Source organism: Plectropomus leopardus, chromosome 21 (genome assembly GCF_008729295.1).
Source record: "Plectropomus leopardus isolate mb chromosome 21, YSFRI_Pleo_2.0, whole genome shotgun sequence".
NCBI classification, from domain to species: domain Eukaryota; kingdom Metazoa; phylum Chordata; class Actinopteri; order Perciformes; family Serranidae; genus Plectropomus; species Plectropomus leopardus.
This window is the reverse complement of record NC_056483.1, coordinates 5,934,819-5,959,157: the sequence shown is the minus strand read 5'-3', so window position 1 is coordinate 5,959,157 and position 24,339 is coordinate 5,934,819. Positions and strand designations below refer to the sequence as shown.

General features: G+C 43.0%; 1 protein-coding gene across 1 annotated transcript in view; it reads left to right on the top strand.

The window, feature by feature from the left end:
* gli3 (GLI family zinc finger 3) overlaps positions 1 to 24,339 on the top strand; it is a 149,112-nt gene that overhangs the window by 21,638 nt on the left and 103,135 nt on the right. The window contains exon 2 of the mRNA XM_042510212.1: positions 1,483 to 1,656. Coding sequence (XP_042366146.1) covers positions 1,524 to 1,656 — 133 coding nt within the window. The 5' untranslated portion in view covers positions 1,483 to 1,523. The remainder of the gene's footprint in view (positions 1 to 1,482; positions 1,657 to 24,339) is intronic.

Here is a 24,339-nt window from a genome sequence, read left to right as displayed (position 1 = left end):
AAACCTAGTCAGGATGTCCCGCCTTGCTATGTTTATAGAGTTGTTGTTTTTTTTTTTGACAAGAAGTCAGAAGTTTAGTGTGACATAGTTGAAAATGAGGGAAGCCAATTTTATTTTTGGATGTTTAACCACAGTTAGTTGAGAAGGAGATCAGCCCCCCGACAAGCAGATCAGAGCCCAGCAGGTCTGAGTTAAAATAAATCAGGGTGAGCTGGTGGATTGACCCGTGGTCTGCTCTGGGCATCATGAAAAGGGAGGATTGAATCTGAAGTTTTTCTCACAAGGTTCCCAAGTCTCAAGTCTCTTCTCAAGGTGTTCTTTTGTTAAAATGCTCAATCAAGTAAAAAGTGGTTAATTTCGAAACTCAAGTCAAATAATTACTATGGTTTTACAAGACACTTTTAAAGGGATACAACCAGCTTTGTAACAAAACAGCGTGGGTAGTATGTGTAGATGAACTGTAGTAAACTTCCCTCCATCTAACCAGTGCTTAGCTATCCCTCCTCCGCCCGGCAGAATTCGCCGGATGACGCACTTGAAGCAAAACACGTCATCTTCGGGAGTTTCATTGGCTCTCTTGGTCTGTTGCTCGAACTACAGGCTGTACTAACACATTTTCGTATTGCCTGCCACCCATGCCACCGCTGCAGAAAGAGTATACAGCTGACCAAGAGACACACCCACAAGGCTTGGGCGGTATACAGAAACAGAAACCCACAAAATGCAAACAAAGGTTATATTCTCACATCTATTGTCTTATTAAACAGAGAAATACAGCTGTACACCTTTTGAATGCAGCCTTCTCTCGGTCACAGAAGACTGACAAGGCTTAATTAACTCATAAAAGGCACTTCATTCAAACTCGATAGAAACGAAATAAAACTCACCCCAGCCGTCTTGGTTAACTCTTGTGAGTAATCTAGTTAGTACGGCCACTGTTCGTAAGTCCAACAATTACCAACTCCAGTTTGGTCGAAATAAATCTGTAATTCACCAAGTTAGACGTTAAAAAAACATGCTGTTGTTCCTCACGGTCTCTCTCTGCTGTCTACTGGCTGTTTACAGTCCTGTAACTTCTCCTTTCACCACTAGGTTTCACGTTCAGCTCAGCTGCCTGTTCCACCAGTAGAGACCAGAGACTGAGCTCTGGTGGTGCGTGCTGTGCACTACATACAATTACTTTAACAGAAACAGGAGAAGAGTTTGTGAACTCGTAGGTGCCATTCTGCTTCCTGCACAGTGAAAACAGAGAGCAGATCAAACTCAAATATAAACCAAGATGCTTTCACTGCGCTGCCTATTTCTCGCTTTTAGCTAACTCTTAAACTGGAATACGTGATTGTTTCTGGCTAGCCAGCCGCCATTGTTTCTCATGCACGAGTCATCTTTCCAACAGTGAAATACTTCTTTAAAACAAAAATGTGTGTGCTTCATGTCTTTGCATTCACCGGTTCTCTCTACCCTCTCCCTTTTCCCCACCAGTTATCCCGTCTCCATGAGGTGTTGAGGAATGAGCAATCGCCATGGAAACCCAGTCCCAGGCCAGTTCAGCAGCTGAGAAGAAGAAGAGGGTGGAGACTATCGTGGCGACCAAGGGCTCATCAGCGCGCAATGACATCAGTGAGAAGGCGGTGGCTTCCAGCACAACCTCAAACGGTACGCGTCACCTCTGACTGCACACTCAGCCACTGTGGTTCATGTCAGTGTAATTTGGGGTCTTTTTTGGAACACGCCCAGTTTTGGAGAGACTGGTGTATTAGTCAGCTCACCAATGAAGTACTGGGAACATAGAGCCCAAAGCAGGAGAGGAAGTTATGCTGCCAGGAGATGGACGCATGTAAAACAACATGTTTTGTCACCTGAGACAGTTTCAAAAATAGGTGTTCAAAAAAAAATTCAAAAATCCAGCACCAACTTTATTTTAAAAACTAACAAAAAAAAACTCATTAAAAAATCTTATGTATTTGGATTTTTTTAGGTGACCTGCTAATTTTATGTAGCTGCACCTCCATCTCAAGTTTATAGAAGTTTAGAGAAAGATTATATGTATCAGCGTTTTATTTTAATGCTCGTCAATAAAATGATTTAATGAAAAAGAGTGTGTATCACACTAAACCAGTAACAGGGAAGGCCACTTTCATGCATTTTTTTGTGCTTTTGTTTTCATTCCTTCAAGATGAAAGTGACTCCTAAATGCCTAAAAACACGATTTACAGACCGAGACACGCACAGATTCTTGCTCACATTACCTTACTGAGCTTTCTTCCCCCCTATCCTCCTGTTGAGTCACATGCAACCCTCACTGGTAGCAAAACTTTGGCATGTTTACATAGCAATGTCTTTAACACATGCTATTAAAAGCTGCGCCGAGCTTACAGTTCATCAAGCCTGTCGTCATTCAGCCTTTCATTCTTAGTTCAGACACTGAAATGAGGAATATTAGATGGCGATTTTAGGCTTTTTTTTGGCTGGAAAGCCTTGGAGCATCAAGCTAAAGTCATAACAAAACTAGAGTTGAGATCACCAGGCGTAAGCTGCAGCTGTGCTCATTAGCAGTGAGAGGATTTGGAGGTTTTTGTGTACCGAGTTTTGGCTCTGGAGCTGGAGTTTTCTGTCAGCGATCATCCTGAGTGTGAAGAGGAGACAAACAGCGCAGGAAAGGGTGAAAAAGTTGACATATGGGAGTTATCACAGGAAGTGGGTAAGGTAATGCATCCTTAAGCATCTTGGGAACACTCTTACCCATTCCCAGATGGCCGGCACTGTTTTATTAATTAAAGGGGCAGCGAGGGAAGAAAAAAGTTTGTTGTGGAAAAAGCATGGATGTAATTTGGCTTCGTGATTGTGGATTTTTCTTGGTAATGTGCTGGTAATTACAGCTCTGAGCAGCATACGGTTCGTCTCCTACACTGGACTCGGCCACGTCAGAAGATCCAACTCCCTAAAATACAGTAGTCTCATAATTCACTTGACGAAGGGAGGGATGATACTTATCTGCAGAGAAAGGTCCCCTTTTAGATCCCAATCTCTCGCTCTCTTGGAATCGGCAGATAGCTTACACATTCTTTGTGTTGTTATAATTACAGCACATTCCCGAGTCGCCCCCAGAACTCATAACCTCTTATCAGGTGTAACCCTACACTCGCCTCAACTTTAACCCCCGTAGCCCCCTGCCCCACTGCCTCCATGCAAACAAAAGGTAATTGTGAGCAGCTGTGGAACCCCAGTCACTGGTTCTTCTTAGGAAGGCTCGGCGAAATATTTCCCCCCGTCAGGCCGAGTAGCGGCCCCTGATCTCAGCACAGCGGAAACCCCGTGGTGCGCCCAGCAACAGTGTGCTATGATAAGTTGTGAAAAGTGGAAAATAAGTAGGAAAGGGGGAGCAGGTGGGGTGGCGGATGTTTAGCTTCCAAAGCAGTCTTTGCAAGAATTAGAGCATTTTTTTTCTTTTACTGGGATCAAATGTGTTTGATCTTGTAGTTATAGTTCCACACTTTTAGCACAAAAATCTTCACTTTACATGCACTAAATCTCCTCCACTCCCCTCTTGTCCCTACTCTGTAAGTTTTGTCCAAGTTGAGTAAGGTCCAGAGTAATTATTGAGTCCTGGTAGAGCGTTCCCACATGGTTGGCTAAATAGTGGCTTCATCCTGTGTGCCATTCATCTCTGTGCCCCCTCCTCTCGCACTGACAGCTCAAAAGAGCCGACTGTGCCACAACAATGCTGTGATTGGTGCTCTTTAGGAGGGGTTCGTGAGGAGGGGGGGGGTCGCTCTCCCCTCCCACCCTCATCATTCGGCAGGCAGGTGGACCACAAAGTCCCCTGATTCTTTTGTTGGGTCCCGAGCTTAAAAAAAAAAAGATGTCCATGCTTCTTGGCTGAATAAGTCCTGTCGTCATGGGATAATTTGCTAATAAAAAAAAAGAGAAAAAACAGGGGGTGGGGGGCAAAAGGATTGGTTATTTGCAAAGGAGGAAAAGAAGGGGAAAAGTTTGTGGTTGGTTGGAGTTTTATGTTATGGTTGCTGCTGATTTGTGAGGGAGTTAATGTAAGTTAGAGGAGGAGAATCCAACAACTGGATGCAGTTCAGAAAATTGTTGGGAATGCTGTTTTAAAGGGACAGTTCGGATATTTGTTGTGTAGTTGTGTATCAATATATTACCTGCAGTAAGGTACATCCCCTGTTTGGAGAAGCAGGTAGGTGTACCTCCATGGAACCAAAGCAATGCACTGCTGTGGATGGAGCAGCAATGAAACATATTTAAAGTCCCCTGACACAATCAATATCAGTTTTAGTGCACACTATATTGGCAGTAGAACTTGATCGATATATCGATCAGCTGATTTTATCGGCTGATATTGGCTCATCCCAGATATATTGGTAACGGCTTGTATGTTGTCTGATGTGCATGGCATAAAAATTATGGCATTTTTATTAGAACATGATACAGAAAAAGATGAATAGAGTAATTTTGAGTTCACTGTAGACAATAAAGTGTTAAATTGTAAAATATCCTGCCTCCATTACCTATCTTTGTCACAAGTATTTGATGACCATGTCTGAGGGTTAATTACATATATATATATATATATATATATATATATATATATATATATATATATATATATATATATATATAAATAGATAAATATCTGTTATCTAGCATTCTTCAAAGCCAGACTCCATTGAGAGAAACAGTAATTTAACATCACCAAACACAGAAGCTGCGGATCTACCGCTGCCTCAATCAGTTAGTTTGTTTGTGTTATTGCGTGACTTTGGCTAATCTGAACTAACCGTTTTAGCTACCAAAGTCATACAATAACACAAACTAACTAACTGATTGAGGCAGCGGTAGATCCGCAGCTTCGTTGTTTGTGATGTTAAATTACTGTTTCTCTCAGTGGAGTCTGGTGGCTCTGAAGTGAATATACATGTGGAAGTGAAATGCCTGTTTGACGTATACGTACAGCAGTGAAAATACTCTCAAGATAGCATACGCTTAATCTGTTATAGATATTTTTTTTTAGGTGGGACTCTTTTTAGGTGGCTTATATGTGCTTTGCTGCTAGCCCCCATCCACAGCAGTGCACTGCCTAGCTCCTGTGTTAGCGCTCCTGCTGCTTCTCCAAACTGGAGGCGTGCCATCTGACATCTACTGTCGTTAATACACCGACTATGGATAAGTACAACACACAACCCCACTTCAAAAAATCAGAACTATCCTTTTAATTCTTTAACGTAACACAGCCTCTGTGAAGCAGGTTTGAAGTTGGGACCTTTTAATGGTCATGCTTAAAAGGGCAAGAGCAAGGGTCTCAGAGGCAAACAAGTTAAGCCTTAAAGGGCAACAAATGTTAGGCTTTCGTGTGAGAAATCCCTAAGCAAATGGAGAGCGTGGCTAAAGTGTTTAGAGAAGAAAAAGGACACTTGACTGCTTTGGAGGAAAAAAAAGCTCCTGATGGGAAGAAGAATGATACAGAAAGAGAGAGAGGAGAGCGATAGAGGGGCCACCTTCTTTTTAGGCAGCCATTTAAATGATCAACAGTAAATAGAGGGGAATGTCATCTGACAGAAATAAAGTTCCCGTTAACAGCGGGGATGGAAAGTAATTTACAGATACGCTGTCCCCGCCATCTTTGTGCCTCCCAGATAAGGTTTCATTTCAGAAACGGATAGGAGACATTTTCACTTACGGGCCCCCATTCTGGGACACCTGTGATAACAGCTTGTGGACCCCTAATTGAAAATGGGTTTCAAAATGGATTTTCACTTTTCTTCCTCCCCCCCTCTCCATTCCCTCCCTCCCTCATGACTAACCCCCTCCACCCGCCACCCTCCACCCCGTCAACACCCAGCTCTATCCCTTTTTTCTGTGGCGTTCCCTTGTCGTCGGCAGAGGGAGGCGATATTGGAAGGACAGGGAGGGAGAAAGGGAGGAAGGGAGGGGAGGCTTGGGGGAAATGGAGCACCGGGAGCGGATCATCCCTCAGCCCGTGTCACAGCTATGACAGCCGCGTGATCCGTCTTATTAATGAAATCATTGATCACTTGATGGGACTCATAATCAACTGTTTCTCCACTGTGTCCTGCCCCATCTCCTCCTCCTCCTCCTCCTCCCTCCTCGTGCCGCCACCTCTGCTTTACACTTTTTTATCCCTATTTTATCCCAACTAAAAGATGACAATTTTTTTGTTTAACCCCTTGAAACCTGTGGTAAGTGGCTTGACTTCTTTTGAAAACATGGAAAGAAGGCAATGACAGATCTTACAAGAAATGACCCAGAAATTAGCAAAAAAAAAAAAAAAAAAAAAGTAAAAAGGAAATGACCTGATAAATGAACTGCTTAAAATTTGCAATAATTCTTTAAAAAATAATTTAAATATAAATACGATTAAAATAAATATAGTTTTGTGGACGTCCGTCCCTGGCGTAAGAAAAAAAAAAAATTATATATACTTGCAAGGAACAAATAAAAAATGTAAAGCTTAAAAAAATGACCTGGAAAAAAAGCAGCTTAAACATTGCAATAATTCTGTAAAATTAATTTTAAATACATAATTATGATTATTGTAAATATAGTTCTCTGGACATCTGTCTCTGCCTTTTTCCTCTATGTTTTTGAAAGAAATTACACCAATTTTCTCTGGTGTCAAAGGTTTAAATATTTGTGAAAGCACTAAAAAGCAATGTCAATCTGGGCTTCAAAGGGTTAACTGAAGAGAAAATGATGAATGTATACATAAAATTAAAAAGAACACCCAGACAATGACAATAAATGCTGACAAGTGATTCACAATGAGGAAATCTTTTTAAAGATTTTAAAATAACAAGAATAAGAACAAGAACAAGAAACAAATCTTTTCCAATCCTTAAATCAGCCTTTTTTTTCTTTTTTTTTTGTTTAAGGGAAACAAGTTATTTCACGATATGCAGTTTTCTGCTGCTCAAAGGTGATCTCTGTCATCTGTATTTGTGCTGTATGTATTTCATGGGGACTAGAGGAGGAAGCAGGGGCCCCTCTGTGTTACCTTACTCTGGGCTCTGCCTGTGGGGGCTAATGAGAGAGGACTGATGGAGGGATAAGGGACCTCATGGGAGCTCTGGCTGGCCCACGGGTCAAACAGCACAATGGAGGAGGCGTTATAGAGCCTGACACACAACCCCACACAGGAAAACTGGCTTTTAGTGTCAAAAGACCTCTGTATGGTACATGAATAATACATAAAATACATAAAAACTTGTTATATAAACAGAAATACGTAGAAGAAAATACTAATTTATCCTCAATATGGCTGTTTTTAAGGCATCATGAGATATATAGGTAAGGAATATAAAATCTACCTGTAGATTTAGGTTTGCAAAGTCACATCATGTACACACACAGCGGATGGAGCCATAACCATTTCATGGACCTCTGCACTGAAGGCAATTTCCTGCAGCAGCAGGGGGACAGGCTTTGGCAGAGCCACCTCACAGGGGCCTGAGGCGCAGGATTAGCTTAGCCTCGCTGCCACTCAGGGCGGAGGGGAACCTCAGCTGCCCAGCCCAGTCCGGCCCAGCCTGGCCTCTTCTTGTCTGGCACACATCCGCCTGCACAGATCTGCCTGCTGGAGCTCCACGGCTCCTTCACTGCTGGAAGATGCGTATAAGCCACTGCCTCAAGACTTTTGCACGCTGTGGAGATGCAGCCAGAATTTAGCTGTAGTGGAATTGCATCTTTGGGTTTTTTTTGGTCAGTGATCATCCTACTTGTTTGCCCCGGTGGATCAAGCTTTGAACCTCAGTGAAGGAAATTCTCATTCACTACTCCGGTCATGTTTTTGTAGTTTTTGCCATTGTTTCTATGAGTTATGATAACATTGGACTCAGTAAAGCAAGTAAAGAGATCTGGGAACCACATAGGGATTTTTTTGTTGGAAGTTGTGGTTGAGTCAAACCATGCCACGTTTTTTTTTGGTCTTTCATTACCAATTTAAACACGCCAAGCTGTGCCGAGTCACAGCAAGTCACAGCCCTAGATAGGCCATCTCCAAATGGGCTCAGTGACGTCGAATGGACTTTGTCATCATTATACAGCATCAACACTCAGTGACAACTCAGTAACATGTTCACATAGCCTCTGCTGCTATTGCCAGACATAATAGCTACTTTGTAAATTTCATCTGCATCTCCAAAAAAAGCACAGAGAGAAGAGAATAGCAAGCGCTTGATCTGCATATGAAACATAAGCCTTGCTTGTGTTTGAAGCAAGAAGGCCAGGAGACAGGCATACATTTGTGCAATGCCACGATAACATTAAAAAACTAAGACAGCAGAACAAGAACGTTTTGACTGCAATTTCACCAGCGGTGCAGAAAAACAATCAGTTAAATCATCAGCTAAAGACACACCTTCAAGCAGGGAGCCCTGTTGTCTAGGGATGCAAATCCCTGCCGCGCTGTGCTGATGCCCCGACTCAAACCGAGCTAAATCATCAAGTCCAGTCAAGTCAAGGTATTATTGTCATATGCATGATTAAACGTTTCCCTGTACAATGAAATTCTTCCTCCGTGGTCCACTCTGAATGCTGATCAAAAATATATGTATGGAAAAGGGATAACTGTTGGACACGGCAAGAAATACGAGCAGTCAGACAATCAGAAATGTGAATATACAAGATTATCTGAACCACTTTATTTGGATAAAACTTAAAATAAGAGAACCTGAGAACTTTTTTTCGCACAAGACAACTGGACAACTATGGCAAGAACAGCAGGTCAAAGTTCAACCAAAAATTCAGTTCCTAAACTGTGATGGATATTTACTGGCAGTTTGGGTGATGAGTGTATTTCTCACTAAGTTTTTAAAATAAGTTTGGAAGCCCGGGATTTCCTTTAAAAGCTGCTCTTTGCTCAAACGTCCATGTTGCCATATTCTCAGATTCTGGCTGTTAACGTGGAGTACAATGGTGTTAATGTTAGAGATGTTAGCCAAAACTACGAAAATAAGTTGTATTTTTGGATTTTCTTTTACTTTGACTCAGAATTCACTCCAGCAGCCTCAATTTTCATCTCAGTCATAGATTTTTAATTCTAATATGTTGTGATGGTTCACGCTGACCATCACAATGGCTCCTCAGGAGAACCTGAGATAATTTTCACTGACACGCTGAGAGCCAGAATGGCCCCGGAGTCAAAGGTCACCCGGGTCAGAGACAAGTCCCTGAACCAACGACCAGCGCCTCAAAGACAAATCAGCCTGCCCTTTGTGACAGGCTCGGGGGCTAACATCGGCCAAGCTCGGCCCTGCTGCATCACAGCAGCACTGCGGCCCCGCCGGATCTCACTCCTCTCCGAGTGGGAGGCGTAGGGGCCGCCAAGGGCCCCATAAACTCATAAACCCATAAAGTGGGGAAACAGTAGTTGATTATTCTACCACTCTGTCCATTTGTCGGTAGGCATCAGTGGCCTCCCTCCTGCCAGGAGGAACAAAGCGGGGGTGTCCTGACCCTGCCAGGAGGATTTATTGTGGTGTGTTCTTTTCCGCGTCCTCTCTGTTTTGTTCGCTCGCTCACGCCTCCTTACCACAGTTGGGTTCGTGTTGAATGGGATGGGGTAGCAACTAGTGGCCTTGCCACCAGGGTCGGAGTTTATGTGGAAGATAACAGGTCCTTCTCGTGAGCTGAACTTTTGCATTCTGCATGTGATTTTGTTTACTCATGATGGAGATCCTGAAAAAGTTTTTCATTTTATATTACATGGATGTCAAGTCAATTTTCCATTTGCAGTTTTTAGTTGCTTATTTGACATAAAGTGGTAAGGACAACATAAAAAGGAATCCATATCGTAGCTTGTGAAAAAAAAAAACATCCTCTGTTCACTAAAAAATCTGTAGACACAAAAAATGTATCATAAGAATGCAAACACAGTCATTGTTTTGTCACTCAAGTCTCAAGTGCCAGTCTTTGAGTTTTGAGTCATAAACAAGTCATAATGTTATCTTCAACAAATGTGAAGCCATTTAAACAACAGTTATAATATATTAACTTTACAAAAATCATGAATGCTTTTTAAAAAATGTATTTCTTTATTTTTTTTTTTTAAATAAGTTTGTTGGAAGTAGTTGCGTCTTTATCTGTGATGTTCGACTTGCACATTTTTCATACTGCAATTTGTTCTTTAGTTGACCACTGCACCGTTTTTTTACAAAATGATGTTTAGTATTATTTTTTTTAAATCAAGGTAAAATAATATTTTTTGCCAGGACTGAAACAACAGGGCCAGCGCTGTCAGCAAAAGTCCATGACTGAGTGTATACAGCCACCTCCTTTTTCACATTAAAAGCCCGAATTTCAAATTAAAAGCCCTTTAGCATTTTCTGTATAATCTGGCCATATACAAGTATCAAGTTATTGGTGTTAGAGTTGAATTTCAAGTCTTTTTTTTAATTTCTCGAGTCTGGTCTAAAGTCATTGTATTTGTGACTTGATTCCACAAATGTGTTTGTACACATGCTTTATGTGTACATTACAAGAAAAGGTTTCAGGTTAAATGCAGAAGAACTTATTATGCACAATAATTTTTTATTGCGAATGATACAACAGTTCATAAAACATGTCTTAATATTTGTGTCTTTTATATCCTTACCCTCTTATCAAGTATATTTTTCTTTCTAAAATGTTTGCAAACTGGGTATTTAAAATCATGAACCAGTGTGTCATTTTTGAAGAAGTCATTTAGGAAAATTAGAACAGGCTGTTTCTTCTTTTTGGCATTATAGTTTAAAAGAGACAGCATGTTAACTTAGTTTGCTGTAATAAGATCACATAAAACTCTTTGGTTGGTGTCCAGTTAAGCAAAACATCCACAAATGTCTGAATCTAGCAATCTAGCTAAATCCTGTGTTTTTTTGTTGCCTGTTTCCAGCCGCTCACTGCTCTCTGCTCAAAACTCACTGGATTATACCAAGACATGCTTTCAGGTTTTGAGGGAGCAAAAAGGCCCTATACCCCCTAATCTCTCTCCCCTGACCTCCACACCCTCTGGGCCTTGACTCTCACCCTTCTCCCTGCTCCCCCTCCCCTTTCCCCGCCCCGGCTCTCTCCCTCGCAGTGCGAAAGAGGAGCTAGGATCAAAGGCCGTAAACCATGGCAGTGATTTCTGGTGATTGATTAGAAGCAGAGGTTGAGAAGCAGCAGCTCTCTCCCCGCCGTTCTTCCCACCCTCCGGTGCTGCGTACGCATTCTCCCAGGGCTCTCGTAAATAGCTCAGGCTTTAAGTGTGAAAAGAGTTGCCGCGATTGGCAGACAGAGCCCAGAAACACATCCGTGCCGGGGCGGCCGGGCCAGTTTTTCCTGCCTCTTCCTCCTGGATGGCAGGGGGGTGTCAGCTGATAAGAACCATTTGTTGTCTTGCTCGGATCTGGGGAGGGACAGCGTAATCCCCTCGCCCTGGTCTGTTCACAGAGCTGGAGGAAAAGAGCAGAGGAGAGGAGGAGGAATTGATTTTCAGAGCGAGGGCATGCGGAGAATTGAACTCAGATGTGTAGCAGAGACGCGGTTTGAAAGAAACATTCTACTTGCGGGGAAACAAATGTCTGTAGCTTACAGCAGAGGGGCCGTGCAATTTGAACTTGAGCAAGTCCTTCTAATGTTAATCAATTGCATAGCTGTCTTTCACCATCCTCACCCCGCCTCCTCCTCCTCCTCCCCTCTGTCCCGAGCACAACTCAGCCTGGAGGCCTCATGACAAGCAAGTGGTCCTGTAGAGGCATTTTAATAGTCCGTGTCCATTCAGAGGACCTGAGATTGAAGCTAATCTCCCACATGCATGCTTGTGCGCAGAGACACAAATACACATGCACCTCTCTCCGAGTCTCCTGATCTCACCTGGAGCGGCGAGTCTAATGATGTTCGGAGTGTGGGCCTCGCAGCGACAGCTCCAGTCCCGCGGAGATGTGTCTCATGTCAGACTTTGCGCCAGACAGACTCCAATAAGGAGAGTCGGGTTGGGGTGGGTGTTCTTCGACGCAGCTGGAGCGAAGCCAGAACTAAAAGTGCAATTCTCTGAAGGTTTTGTTTTTCCGCTGCGGTATTTACAAAGTGATTGAGCGCATTTTTGAGTGTCGTGGAGTATCTCATTACGCTCTTAAAAGCTTTTTATCTGTCGACATGCTTTGAGATACATGCGTACATGCATACTGTGGATACTCGGTCATGCGTGCATGCAGACACATAATCTCTCATTTTCTCTCACTTTCCTCGACGGCACACACACACGGTGCAGCTGGAGGATGGGCCGTCATTATTAACTGTTTGGCGACCTCATGACTTCATCTTCGGCGCTGTCAGAGGCGGCCCACATTATGTCTCCGCTCGGCTCAATGGGCTCTTTGTTCTGGCTTGGCTCTGGAGCAGCTCAGCATGGGGCTGCGTGAGTCCAACAGTCCCACTGCGGCTCTGGAGACAGGGGGGAGGATGGATGGGAGGGAGGGAGGTAGTGGATGGATGGAGGGAGGGAGTGTGCGGGAAAGGGATGAGGGGAGATTGAGGAGATTTGGGAAAGACATGGGGACTGGGAGAGTGAGGGATGATATCAGGAAACAAGGAGTGTGTAACAAGTGCGAATTAGATGCAGGAGGTGGGACGTGGGGAGGTAAAAGAGGACGGAGAGGGAATACTACATGCTACAGGTGATCTCCGTTTCCATCCGACTCATTCGCTCCAACATGAGCACCACATTACGAAGGCAGCGTGTCATCTGAGCTGCACCGGCCATCCCTGTGTGGAATGTGGGATTAATGGCAAAGTAATGCAGAGATTAGAGAAGGAGGCGAGAGTGGAGCAGCAGAGGAGGATTGGACTGGCGGGAGTGACAGGAGAGGTCATACATGAGGAGAGCTCATTACAGAGAGGAGAGACGAGGAGAGGGAGGGAGTGTTGAAGCAGGTATGATGAGAAAAACTAAGGTTAAAAGGTGATTTTGGAGGCGACATAATGTATGGGTAGACAGGGGGACGTGTCCCATCATGTACAGGCTGTTAAAGGGGAAACTTTCACTTTTGTTGACTAAATAAAGTTCTGTCCATTTACATTTTCACTGATGAAGACAAATTTTCATCATGCATAAAAAGCTTGGGGGCCGCCATAGTTGAGTGGTATTTAAATACACACACCGTTGGGTTATTTATAGCGCAGTAGAGGCAGAGACAAGCAACATCAGGCGCATTAAAAGTGAAAGTAAAACGTTCATTCTGCTGGGCCTAAAGCTGTCTTTCACTCACAAAAATCAGCAGATATCTCCCATCGTATCAACAGATCATTTATCCACCCCACGAGTGACAATCAGCTGAGGAGACAAAAAGAACTGAATCTGCTGTGCTGCATTCACAGACCCGAAAAAAAGGTCGGATATTAGAGTGAAGCGACAGATTAGCGGTGCCACCCCACCCCCCCAGCCATACATGAATTGTCAATCTGTGGGAAACACTGTGTTGCAGTTTGGCCTTTTGCAATCTTTTGCAAACGCCGCCTCTTCTGTTGCCATGCAAACTGACAATGAAAGTAAAAAGTATAATATTTGGCTCTGAGGTTTGGTGAAGTAGAAGGAAGCAGCAGAAAATAGTAATACTCGAGTGAAGTACCTCAAATTTGTACTGAAGTTTCGTAGATGCACATAGTTACTTTCCACAACTGCTCTCTGTTACCTACTACAATGTCCACTTTGTGTCCATACTGACTGATCAGACCTGGGACATACAACACAAGTACTCCACTAGTCCATCAAATCCAAACCTGCAACTTTCACCCCGTATTGTGTTCTTTACTGCACTACAGAGCCACTTATCTAATCATATATAGAGAGAGTCTGGTGTCTTTTCCTCTCCCCTGCTCTCCTACAGCCCCCTTCCAGCAGACAGCGGTTAAGTCTGTTTGGCCAACAGAGCAGATCCTCTAATCTGCAGAGCTTTCCCTGCCTGCAGCAGACGCTGTAATGAACGGGTCCAGGTCTCACCTGTATTTTCAGGGGGAGTGGGGTGAATTACACCCTGTTTATTAAGCGGGCACTCCCATTCATATCACACGCTGGGGGCGGGGTGAGGGTCAGGTCTGGGATTTTGCAGCCAAACGTCAGCCGTAATGGTGATGGCATGTTGGTAGGCTGATTTAAAGTTTCATAAAGAGTTCTTTGTGAGGTGATCTGGCACCTTTAGATGAAAAAAAAAATGTGGAAAATGAACTAATGTTATTTTAGATAATTAATGTGTCAAGCTGTAAAGGCAAGAAGTTGATTCAATTTGCATTTTTTTTTGTTTAACAGCAGGTGACTTCATGTGTGTGCAGAACAGCCTGTCATTGTGGGAGCAGGGTAAAGGAGTCAGTTGAGTTGTGTTATTTTTATGGCATTTGGCTTGTAGTTTGGAATTCTGATTGTCATGCTCTCCGGTAAAAAGGCCTTATGTCCAAATGTGACGGGTTAGAAACTGTAAGCATTACCAGCTGCAGCATCAAAGGCCCCGGCATGCTGTTCATTTAACCCAAATCCGTCACACTCATGTGTAGCCCCTGATTCAACCTGTAATGTAGACATTCAGCAGAAGGCATTAGACTGAGACTAATGTGGAGTTATGGATGCGAATTAACTCCTAGCACCTCTCTACCTGTGATACGTCAAAGGTTACTTGCTATATTTGAATATATTTGGCTGGGATTGCTGTAAATTGATGCAGGTTTACGATGAATAACATCATTACCAGCAAATGTAAGCTATTATTTTATGCCAACATTTAGAGTGTACATCCACATCACAGTTTCCCCAGCTTTTGGATTCTCGGGTGACTGTGAAGGCATGTGAAAAAAGCAAAGTTTTCTTCATGACTACAACTCAACACATGGCGATTAACTGATAAACAAGTGGTTGTTTAGGTGGTGAAGTATTCTTTTAAGAATTCAATCCATCAAACTGAGGTTAATCTTTGCAGATTTAAATAGTATGATGAAGAGTTTTAGCCATTTTCCCACTGTTAAGGCCTTTTAGTGTGGACTGAGACCTTTATATGAAAATGAACCAGCATTTCCAAAGTTATCCTGCTTCGTGTGGTCGCAGTATAAGTCAAACACGGTTCTTGAACTGAGCTTCATAGCAGGTGCGAGAATAGATCAGCAGCAACAGAGCAGGCGGTGAATTAGACGGACAGATCTGAACATCCACAGGCCTAATCACCACAGAGGAGAGAGAGAGAGAGTCCACTCTGGACTTAGACGTTCACCAGTCATTGATAAAGTGCTTAGCAGCAGGAAAATTAATGAATCCGGCCCGACTGGGAGAGGGGGTTTTGGGGTTGAAGGGGAGGGAGAGGAAGAGGAGGAGGAGGGCGGTTGGGGGGGTAATCCTGTTCCAGCTAAATGGCTGATCCCTCTCATTCCTTAGATATCAAATGTCAAGAGTTAAATTAGCCTGCTAGCCTCAGATAGGAGTTAACATGCTTTTAAACGGGGCGGGGCGCTGCGATTCCTGCCCCCTCTGGGATGGCGGGCAGGTGCCTTTGAAGTGTCTAATTATCCAGCTCCTAGTAAGTGCTGGCTAACTATCTTAATGGGGGCCTTCATGCCTCGGTGCAGTGCACAGTGATGCACTTAAACACATGGACCAGAATGTGTGAATGTGCATTTTAACAAGGGCTGTCGAACTATTAATTTTTAAAAACGTGATTAATTGCAGAATTTTTTAATCACATTTTCAATTCCAATTATTTTTGTTTTGAAGTCCACGTGGACAAGGTAAAGCAGTTCTTACCAAATTGTCTTGATTAGGATTCAAATGAGAGCAAAAAACTGTTTTATTTTAATTATCAGGGATAAAATGAATTAATTAAGAAGTGCAAAGAAAGTGTCAGTATTGGAGGAACTTTGTGAAACCTCTGGGAGCTATTTTTATTTATTCATTTTTTATTTACATTTTAATTGAACTTTATAAAAAAAAGTTGCGGGAAACTTGCTGTATATGATGTTGAAAGTTTCAGTTTTAATTAAATATTTTCTAAAGGCATTTAAACAAAGTTTTGTGTTGGAGTTTCTTATATTCCAAATTCTAGATATTGACAGAAAGATTTTAATTTTTATTGTAAATGCATTCAGTTTCACATATCAGTTGTCGGTCTCATTAACTACTAATAATCAGTTTTGGCCTTGAAAAACAAATATTGGTTGACCCCTACGTCAGAGGTCAAGGGACCCCTGTGAAATGGCCATGCTGTTTTTCCATTGCCAAAATTAGCCCAGATTTGCAGCATTATTTAGCCCCCTTCCCGAAAATCTAGTGTGGATTCCTCAGGTCTTCTAGTTTCAGATGATACCAGTATCATCACTCTAGCTTTAAAGCTTAGCTCAAATAACGCGTTATGTATGGACCTTAATTGCATCACAATTAACGCATTAACACTGACAGCCCTAATTTTAACACATTCACAAGTCAGAGCATTTAGGGAGCGAGCAACATAAAGACTTGAGCCATAAAAAGTTAACTTTATGACTCTATACGGTAAGGTAGGAAACATCCACAGTGGCAGTTTGGATCGTATTTGATGTGCTTGAAATTACTGTATTATTTTTTCTATTTTATCCAAAGTTTTGGCTCTGTGTTTCTTTGCTTTGGCTGCATATCCATTTCTCTTGGCGAGCCGTTCCTAATCTGAGTGCCACAGACTTGGTCCGGATCACTCTGGTGTCAGAAGTGGGATTCCAATGCTGAGGCCCAGTGGAAAGCTGGCCTGCTCTGGTCTGGTGGGCATTGTGCCCAGATTCACCCTAAAAGACCCACTATCCCAAACGGACATAGTTCTGCCCCTGTCTGCCCCGAGCACACAATCATTTTATATTGTTACAGAGGGACAGTATAAATAACTAACAGGTTACGGAGCTGATCATAGCTGGCTTGTGACCATCTGAACCAATGTTAATACAGTCTATAAGCCAATCAGAGCACTAAATGGCATTTTTTGCTTTGAAGCCTTGATCAAATGCATCTCTTGGTGTTTGATTCCTCAAAGAATGCAGGCCAAGGTGCCCTTTGAGTGAAAAACCTTAAAAGCCATAACTATCCGTGGTCAAAAAGCCGCATCAGTGTGCATTTTAGAGTCGGGGCTTTCAGCTGGCTCGCTGCAATGCTCATTGCTCCCTCACAATGTGGCCCTGATGAAACGGTAGTGGGGTTTCGGGCTGCTCTATGGTGGGCCGGTGCCCCTAATGGGTGAATGAGGGGTAGCTAGGGGCAGGCGGAGGCTTGGCACGACACAACCCTGCTGTGAGGCTGATTTGAGGTGAGCGCGGGGAAGGAGGAAGGCGCCAAGCAGGCTTTGATTTGCCCCTCCCCAGCCCCGGGGCCTGGAGGCTGGGGCTGCGAGATGCCGAGCTCTGGGTGCGTCCCGGCAGACCCCTGGCGGCTGAGAGAACAGGCTGGGACTGCGGGGCTACGGAGCAAGAGGGGGTTGGGATGTGGGCTGCTGAGAGCCAAATTGAGATGTGGGAGTCGTCGAATTTGCCTAGATGAATATTGAAGAGGGCATTTGCGGGCGCTGTGTGGGAAATCAGTGGCTGACAATAGACTGCTAACCAGGAGGGGGAACATCCTGACCTGCCCGTGCCTCTCTCTGCAATTCGTCCGAACATCAGTCACACGGTTAAATAATGTACCACAACGGATTCACTCTGCAGAGACAGAATCAAACATGAGCGCAAAGTTAAAGCAAAGTTCTCCAGAGCTCTGTCAAACAGTTTGACTGCTAACTACCCTGCACGGAGGGTAATGACCTGATTCTGCCTTCTGACATTTCGACTTGTTTGTCAGTCTCTCGAATGTCACCTTTTTTTTAGGCAGGAAGCTCCGTTAGGACTTGGTAACCTTCTCATGATGTAGAGCTGAACTCTGTTGTGTTGAAGGCACCCGGAGTATCGTCGGCCAAGAAGTTGATCAGAAAAATACCTCACACAATTGCGGTAATCCCCCGTGCTCTTGTTGTGTTGGGTTCGGCGGAGTTTGAGCGTCTCTCCCTCGTCTTTCAGCCTAATCGTGAATGATTCCCTCTGTCTATAGCGCCAATGCCAGGGCCGGTGAATCAGGTACATAAGCCTAAGCCGCTTGGAGAGGTGCTCTTATTAAACTCTAGCCAGCTGCTGGAATTTTTCTTCCCCCTCTCATTGTTAATTGGGGAGTCTTGAGTCTTTCCCGGGAGTCGATTTGCAAGAGAAAGAAAAAAAGGAGCAAGAGATTATTGCACAGGAGGAGAGGAGCTTTGAAGAAGTGTTTTGTGATTTCACTGTATATCCTCCACTCCTCTCCTCTCCTTGTTCGCGCTCCATGCTGCTCCCCAGCCAAAACCTGTTTGTGCCACTGACAGCGGCGCTTTGAGAAGTTCGAAGGTGGAACACAGCCTATGTCTGGCTTTGGCTCAGAGGTACAACAACACCTCCTCTGATGTTTAGGCTTTTAGGAAAGGCGGCGACGAGGGGGGAAAGAGTTGCAATGTGCAATGGCGCTTTGTGCACAACATACATACATGTCCCTGCTTTAGAGGCCGGAGGGCAAATCAGATGCTTGAGACAGGACAGATCCTTGTTTTTAACCCCTGCTTCTTGAGAATACCTTCAAAAACAACAAGCTAAGGGTTTTGTTTCACTTTTCATTTCTTTGAATTGCTTGGGCACCCTTAACTTTAGCCCCCGCCTCTTGTCCCAGAGCCCAACTCTTAGAGAAACTGGCCCCACTCCATATCTCATTATCTCTTTTAAAATTTCATTTTGTCATTGCATCCAAGCTCTCTTTTATGCCGCCATATTAAAGGCCATGCATAGGGTTTTTCTCTGAAGGTATTCGCACCAGAGTTTTACAATAGAGAGCCCAGACAAGGGGAAAAAAGGGAGAAACCTGGGCTTTAGGATTTAATGAGTGGCTTGCTGGGGGTGAAAGAAGGATAGAAAGCAAGCGAGGGTGAGGGAGAGAGAGTGTAGAGGGTTAGCGAGAGAGAGGAGTAAGGGAGGAAGAATGCAGGAATGGAGCACCAGGTACCATAATAGTGGCAGAGAAAGCTCCTGAAATACTAGAGCTGGGGCGTGTGCTCTGATCAGGACGGCAGTGAGCACAATTACCTTCTTTTCAAATCCTTCAGTGACACTGCGGGAGGAAGGAGGACTTTGAAACTTGAAAGGCAGGAGCCTGCTTTCAACCTCAAACGCGAGCAGGAAAGGGCTCTGAAATTTGTTCAGTGCTCCCCATCCACCATTAGCTTGTTTCTTCCTCTCGCCTCCAGGCATTTAAGCGCTTTTTGAAAAGATGTTAAGAAATTCAATCACCATAGAGAGAGAGCGGGATAGTTCTTTTTTCTGTTTTTTTTTTTTTTTTTTTGAGAGGCATGCTTTCCTCTGGTCCACAGAGGACCGGCCCTGCTGCTTTTGTATTGGGCTGAATAGACCTGCAAACTGGTGGAGGACTGGATGCGGCAACCATGGGAAAAGAGGGGGGAAATAAAAGAGGAATGAAAAATGAGGGAGGGAAAAAGGGAGAGGGTCTGTTGGGCTGATGGTTGGAGTTAGAGAAGTGTTGCGTAGGTTGAACTTTTCAAAGTTGCATGTGTTTACCTGCTCTGTTCTGTCTTCATTAGCCCTTTTCTGACATGTCTGACGTGCTGTAAGGATACAAAAAGTTTCCACCAGCAGCAGCAGACAGAGACGAGACATGAGATTTCTGCTTCTCTTCTACCAGTCCGAGGAGTCAATTGACCCTTGTGTTGCTGAGTGTTTGTTTAACCATTTAGGGTGCTATAAACCCGAGTAATGAAGCCTCTTAAGGTGGTATATGGTAGAATGATGAACCCCCTCTGAGGGTGACTGGAGGGGGAGGGTGAGACTGTGACACCGCTGTGATTGAACTATTAGTCGCTTGACCTCCCTCAAAGGAGGGAGACATATCTAAATAGTGGGGGTCACTGGAGAAGGAGAAGAAAGAAAGAAATAAAGAGGGAGTGAATGAGACAAATAAAGTGTTGGGAGTAGGACTGGGTGATACAGCTTTAAAATAATATCACAAAATTTTAAGGTTATATTGCACACACAATGTATATCTTGATATTTTGAAATCTCCTTTAAACTACTGTCACCTACTAAAATACAAAATTATTAAAGGAACTACAGTTACAAATAAAGTAGCTACTGCCATAAAATAAAGTTACATAAACTACTGTTATGATAAAGTTGAGGAAAAACGCTGTTATATGATAAATAAAGTAAGGTATCAAGTTATATTCAGTACAGTTATAGTAATGTTAAATAAAGTGTAATTAGATAAAACAAAGTGGAACTCATGGTGCTTTTATTTTGAAGGACCCGGCATATCTCGGGCTGGAAGTGTTGATGTTTTTGGTGTGGACTTCAAGCTTTTGGTCAACAGTTGGATGGTAGCTTCAGCAGAAAGTTATACTGTAATACAGCATGAGGATTCATTCAAGGGGAGCTGGAAACAAACTAACAGCTCTCCAGTTCATATATTGCAAAGTTGCACTGGTGCTCCGTGGTCACAAAATGTGACTAACTAGTCATGCTCTGGAGCTCTGCAAAAGCCCTGCTTTTTGTGTGTTCGTTTGAGGCAGAGAGCCCTAGGAGAGAGGGAAAAACCAAAACATAATTTAAATGATATTCCACTACAGATTACTGAATACATGCCCTAAAATGTAATTTGTAGCATTTTCCGTGAAATTACTCAAACTAAGTAAAGCTTTCTGAATACTTTGGATTACTTTGGAAATATTTGAAAATCCTCTTGGTGTGCTTATTTGTCTGGGTCTTATATTTTCATGTCAGAAACAGAGTCCTGGTGATGGATCCTCTTTTTATTCTTTCTTTGTTTTCGTATCAGCAACGACTAAAGCCTCTTTTCCGAAGCACAAAAAAACCACCAACACTCGCTACCATCTGGATTTATATATAAGGGGAAAGGTTTGAGTTGATGTTCACTCTCGAGTCAATGACTCTGCAGTAGTTACGAGTATTTATCAGCTATAGCGGTGATCAGCAGTGGTGGGAACACAACACCTGGGTGAACATGCTAATTTTAGCCCTTTTACCAGAGCAATGCTATGACACCCAGGTGTAACAATCCACTGATCTAAAATTGATATTATATATTGATATTTTAAAACAGTGATCAAGGGTCCAGTGTTATCGATGCAAAGTGGAAAACATTGATGCTTATTGTCATCTCTAAATTGTGCTTTTATTTTGAAATTCAGCATATAATAGTCAGCAGCCATATTGATTGCATGTCTCTGAGTTGAATTGAAATCGAAAAACTTTGTGATATCGCCAAAAAATGAAATTGTATTCAAACACAGAACTGATATAATATTGTGTCTTGATGAACTTGTGATTTACAGCCCTAGTTGTTGTTAGTGATGGTCATTTACCAGAAACTTTCAGCTCCTTGAGGTTCTCTGTTCAGCCAGCTGCCACCTGATTTAAATTTTAGTTAAATGAAGAGCTATGAGTAAAACTTCCATTAAAACTTCCCAAATCAGCCCGTTCTCTTTCATTGCAAAGTTTTCAAAGTGAGAGACAGACAAAAGTTCATCTTTAAATGCTGGTGCTGCAGCGCTCACAGCCAGTTAGAACAATCCAGTTAAGAACAATGCAATTAAACCGACACTCACTGGTGTTGTACTTAGTTAGTACACGTTGTTAGAGCAAATAAAACAAAACCAACTACAGAAATCCTGTTAAGTAATCTAGTTTTAAATACAGTAACTGTATTCACAATAGCACCCGTTTAAACTGTAACTGAAACAGAATACTGTTATTCACATAATGGCAGCTTTCTAGTGTTGATGGAGATATTTTGTAAAAAGAAACACCTTACTTTTTTCCCTGAGTCACATTTATCTAATTTAGCTCGCTCAGTCCGACCCACACAGTCTGGTCTACACTTAACTCAGCACCCTGACTGCGAGAACAGCCTCCACGTTCAGTCCCAGTTATACAGATTTATGATTTCACCATCCAGCGTTTTGGTCATCAGTTTGGTAAAATGCTCTTTCCTGCATTGATGTCGCTCACTAAGATCCTGGCAAAATGCCGCTGTGCTGGCGCCAGAGGTTCAGTATTAGCAGCAGAGCGGTGCGAGGCTCCCCCACTACGCACCGCGACCCAACAGCATCCAACTGCCAATTAAGAACAAGAGGAGCGGGGCCAGATTAAAGAGCACCACCTTGAGCACTGAAGAGGGCCGCCATAATGCTGCGCCACTTCACAGGAGAAGAGGAGCGATCAGAAAGGGGGAGGTTAAGAGAGGGAAGAGAGAATGAGATTGAGAGAGGCGAAGAAGAGAGGAGCAGGAGGAGCAACCCACGGGTCCCGCTTTTATTCCCCTCACTCTCCCACATCCATTACCAGCGCTCGGGCCTCAGCGCAGCACTGGCAGCAGATTCAAGGATTTTTAACGCGGAACTGACAGCCAGAGAGGCAAGCCACTCTCATCCGCAGGAAATGACAGTGTCAGTTATGATATAAGTATTTAATCCTATACTGCGCAGCCAGTGATCTTATTAAGGGAATAATGGCACTTATACGGTTAAAGCTGGATTAATAGGTCTGCTCTTGCAAAGCGCAATATTAACATAAAGGGATTTCGGAATTGGGTTCATCTCCTGACATGGATTGAAAGAAGTCGAGACTGTAAACTATGCTGGGAGCGAGCTCTGCTACGATGGGTAAAGCGTGTAGCTGTGTGTAGCACAGGCTTCCACTGCGTTCACATCCAGAAAATCTAGCATCTGGGAAAATAAAAACTGGATCCATATTTATGAGCCCTTTTTCTTACTTTCATTCAGATATTTGATGTTTTATGAATACCTTCACCACTGGGGCCTTAAATGTAGCAGTTAGGAGGCCACTGGGCACGAAAACTGGCCTAAAACATCTTCTACCAAACTTACGAAAAACTACTAAAGAGACACAACTGCTTACTTTAGTTAATACACTATGCATTACCGAGGCTGGGGAGTAGGGAAATACAAGGAACAACTTTATGGAGTTAACATTGGCGTTGACTCAAGTCACATGATTTGGACTCGTCAGACTTGAAACACAAATGTAATGACTTTAGACTTGATAAAATCATAAAAGACCTGCAATTTGACTTTACCACCAATGACCCGTGGACACTTGGATCTGAGCCTTTTTGACCTGAAAATACTTGATACCTTCCTCCAAATACTGAATAGTGATATTTAAAAACTGTGCCTCAAATCAATTTATTTCACTCAATTTCCTGGACAAACTAATGTTAATGTTATTGTTTTTATTTAAATAAAAGATGCAAAAACATAAAAAATCACTACAAAAGAAAAACGGTTAGAGAAAGACGAGAAAGTAATTGACATTTTTTCCAATATGAGATGAGATAAATAAGACAACAAAGAAACATAAAACAAACAAACAAAAAAGACGTGGTTAATAGTGCTATATTCTATAACGGTATAACATCAGCACTGCAATATTTATTTAATATTCAAGTTCATTCACACTTTATAGATGTAGTTGTTATATGTAAGAAATGGCATCACGTTTGGTGAAGAGATCATTCTGAAGTGGTGAGGTTGCAAAACTTAAAGTTTAGTACTTGGGACTTGACATTGGACATGTCAGTCTTGACTTGGGACTTAATTTGTGACATACCTGTTTTTGAAACTTGTAACTTGCATTTCAATGATTTGGCCCCACCTCTGGTTTATGGAGCATGCTCAAAGCAACAGTGTGCATGCACAAATTCGGGAGATGATGTCATTGCTTCCCAAATGCTCCGTTTTATTCATCCACACAGATGAAAAGTGTCGGAAAATGTGGCCTTTTGAAGTCGTTTAAAGAAATCTCAGTTTTAGTGACCCTGGACGAGAGCCCAAAATGTAAAGGAAAATATCAGTTTTAAAAAATATTGGAGACGTGTAGACAAGGTTGTAGTCTATATAATATTGTACTGCAGAAAATACTAATACCAGGTCAGGAGGTCAGCTGACCTACATACATGCCAGGTCAGAGGTCAGTCCAGGGGTCAGGGGTCATGTCTTTCTCAGCCCTTGAACTCAGCTCCACATTTATCCTCTTTACCCAGCATGCCAGGAAGCTTTCTCCAGAGACCCTCTTAATTTTGCCCTCAGAGCGAGCGAGCTTTAGTTTGAGAACAGAGACGGAGCGAGGAGGAGAGAATGAAGGAGGGTGGTGTTGATACAACCCATGACGCTGGTTAATGTGCAGCGTGGAATGCAGACAGAAAGCCTGCGTTGCCTCCTCCATGGGAATCCATTTCTTTATAAAAAG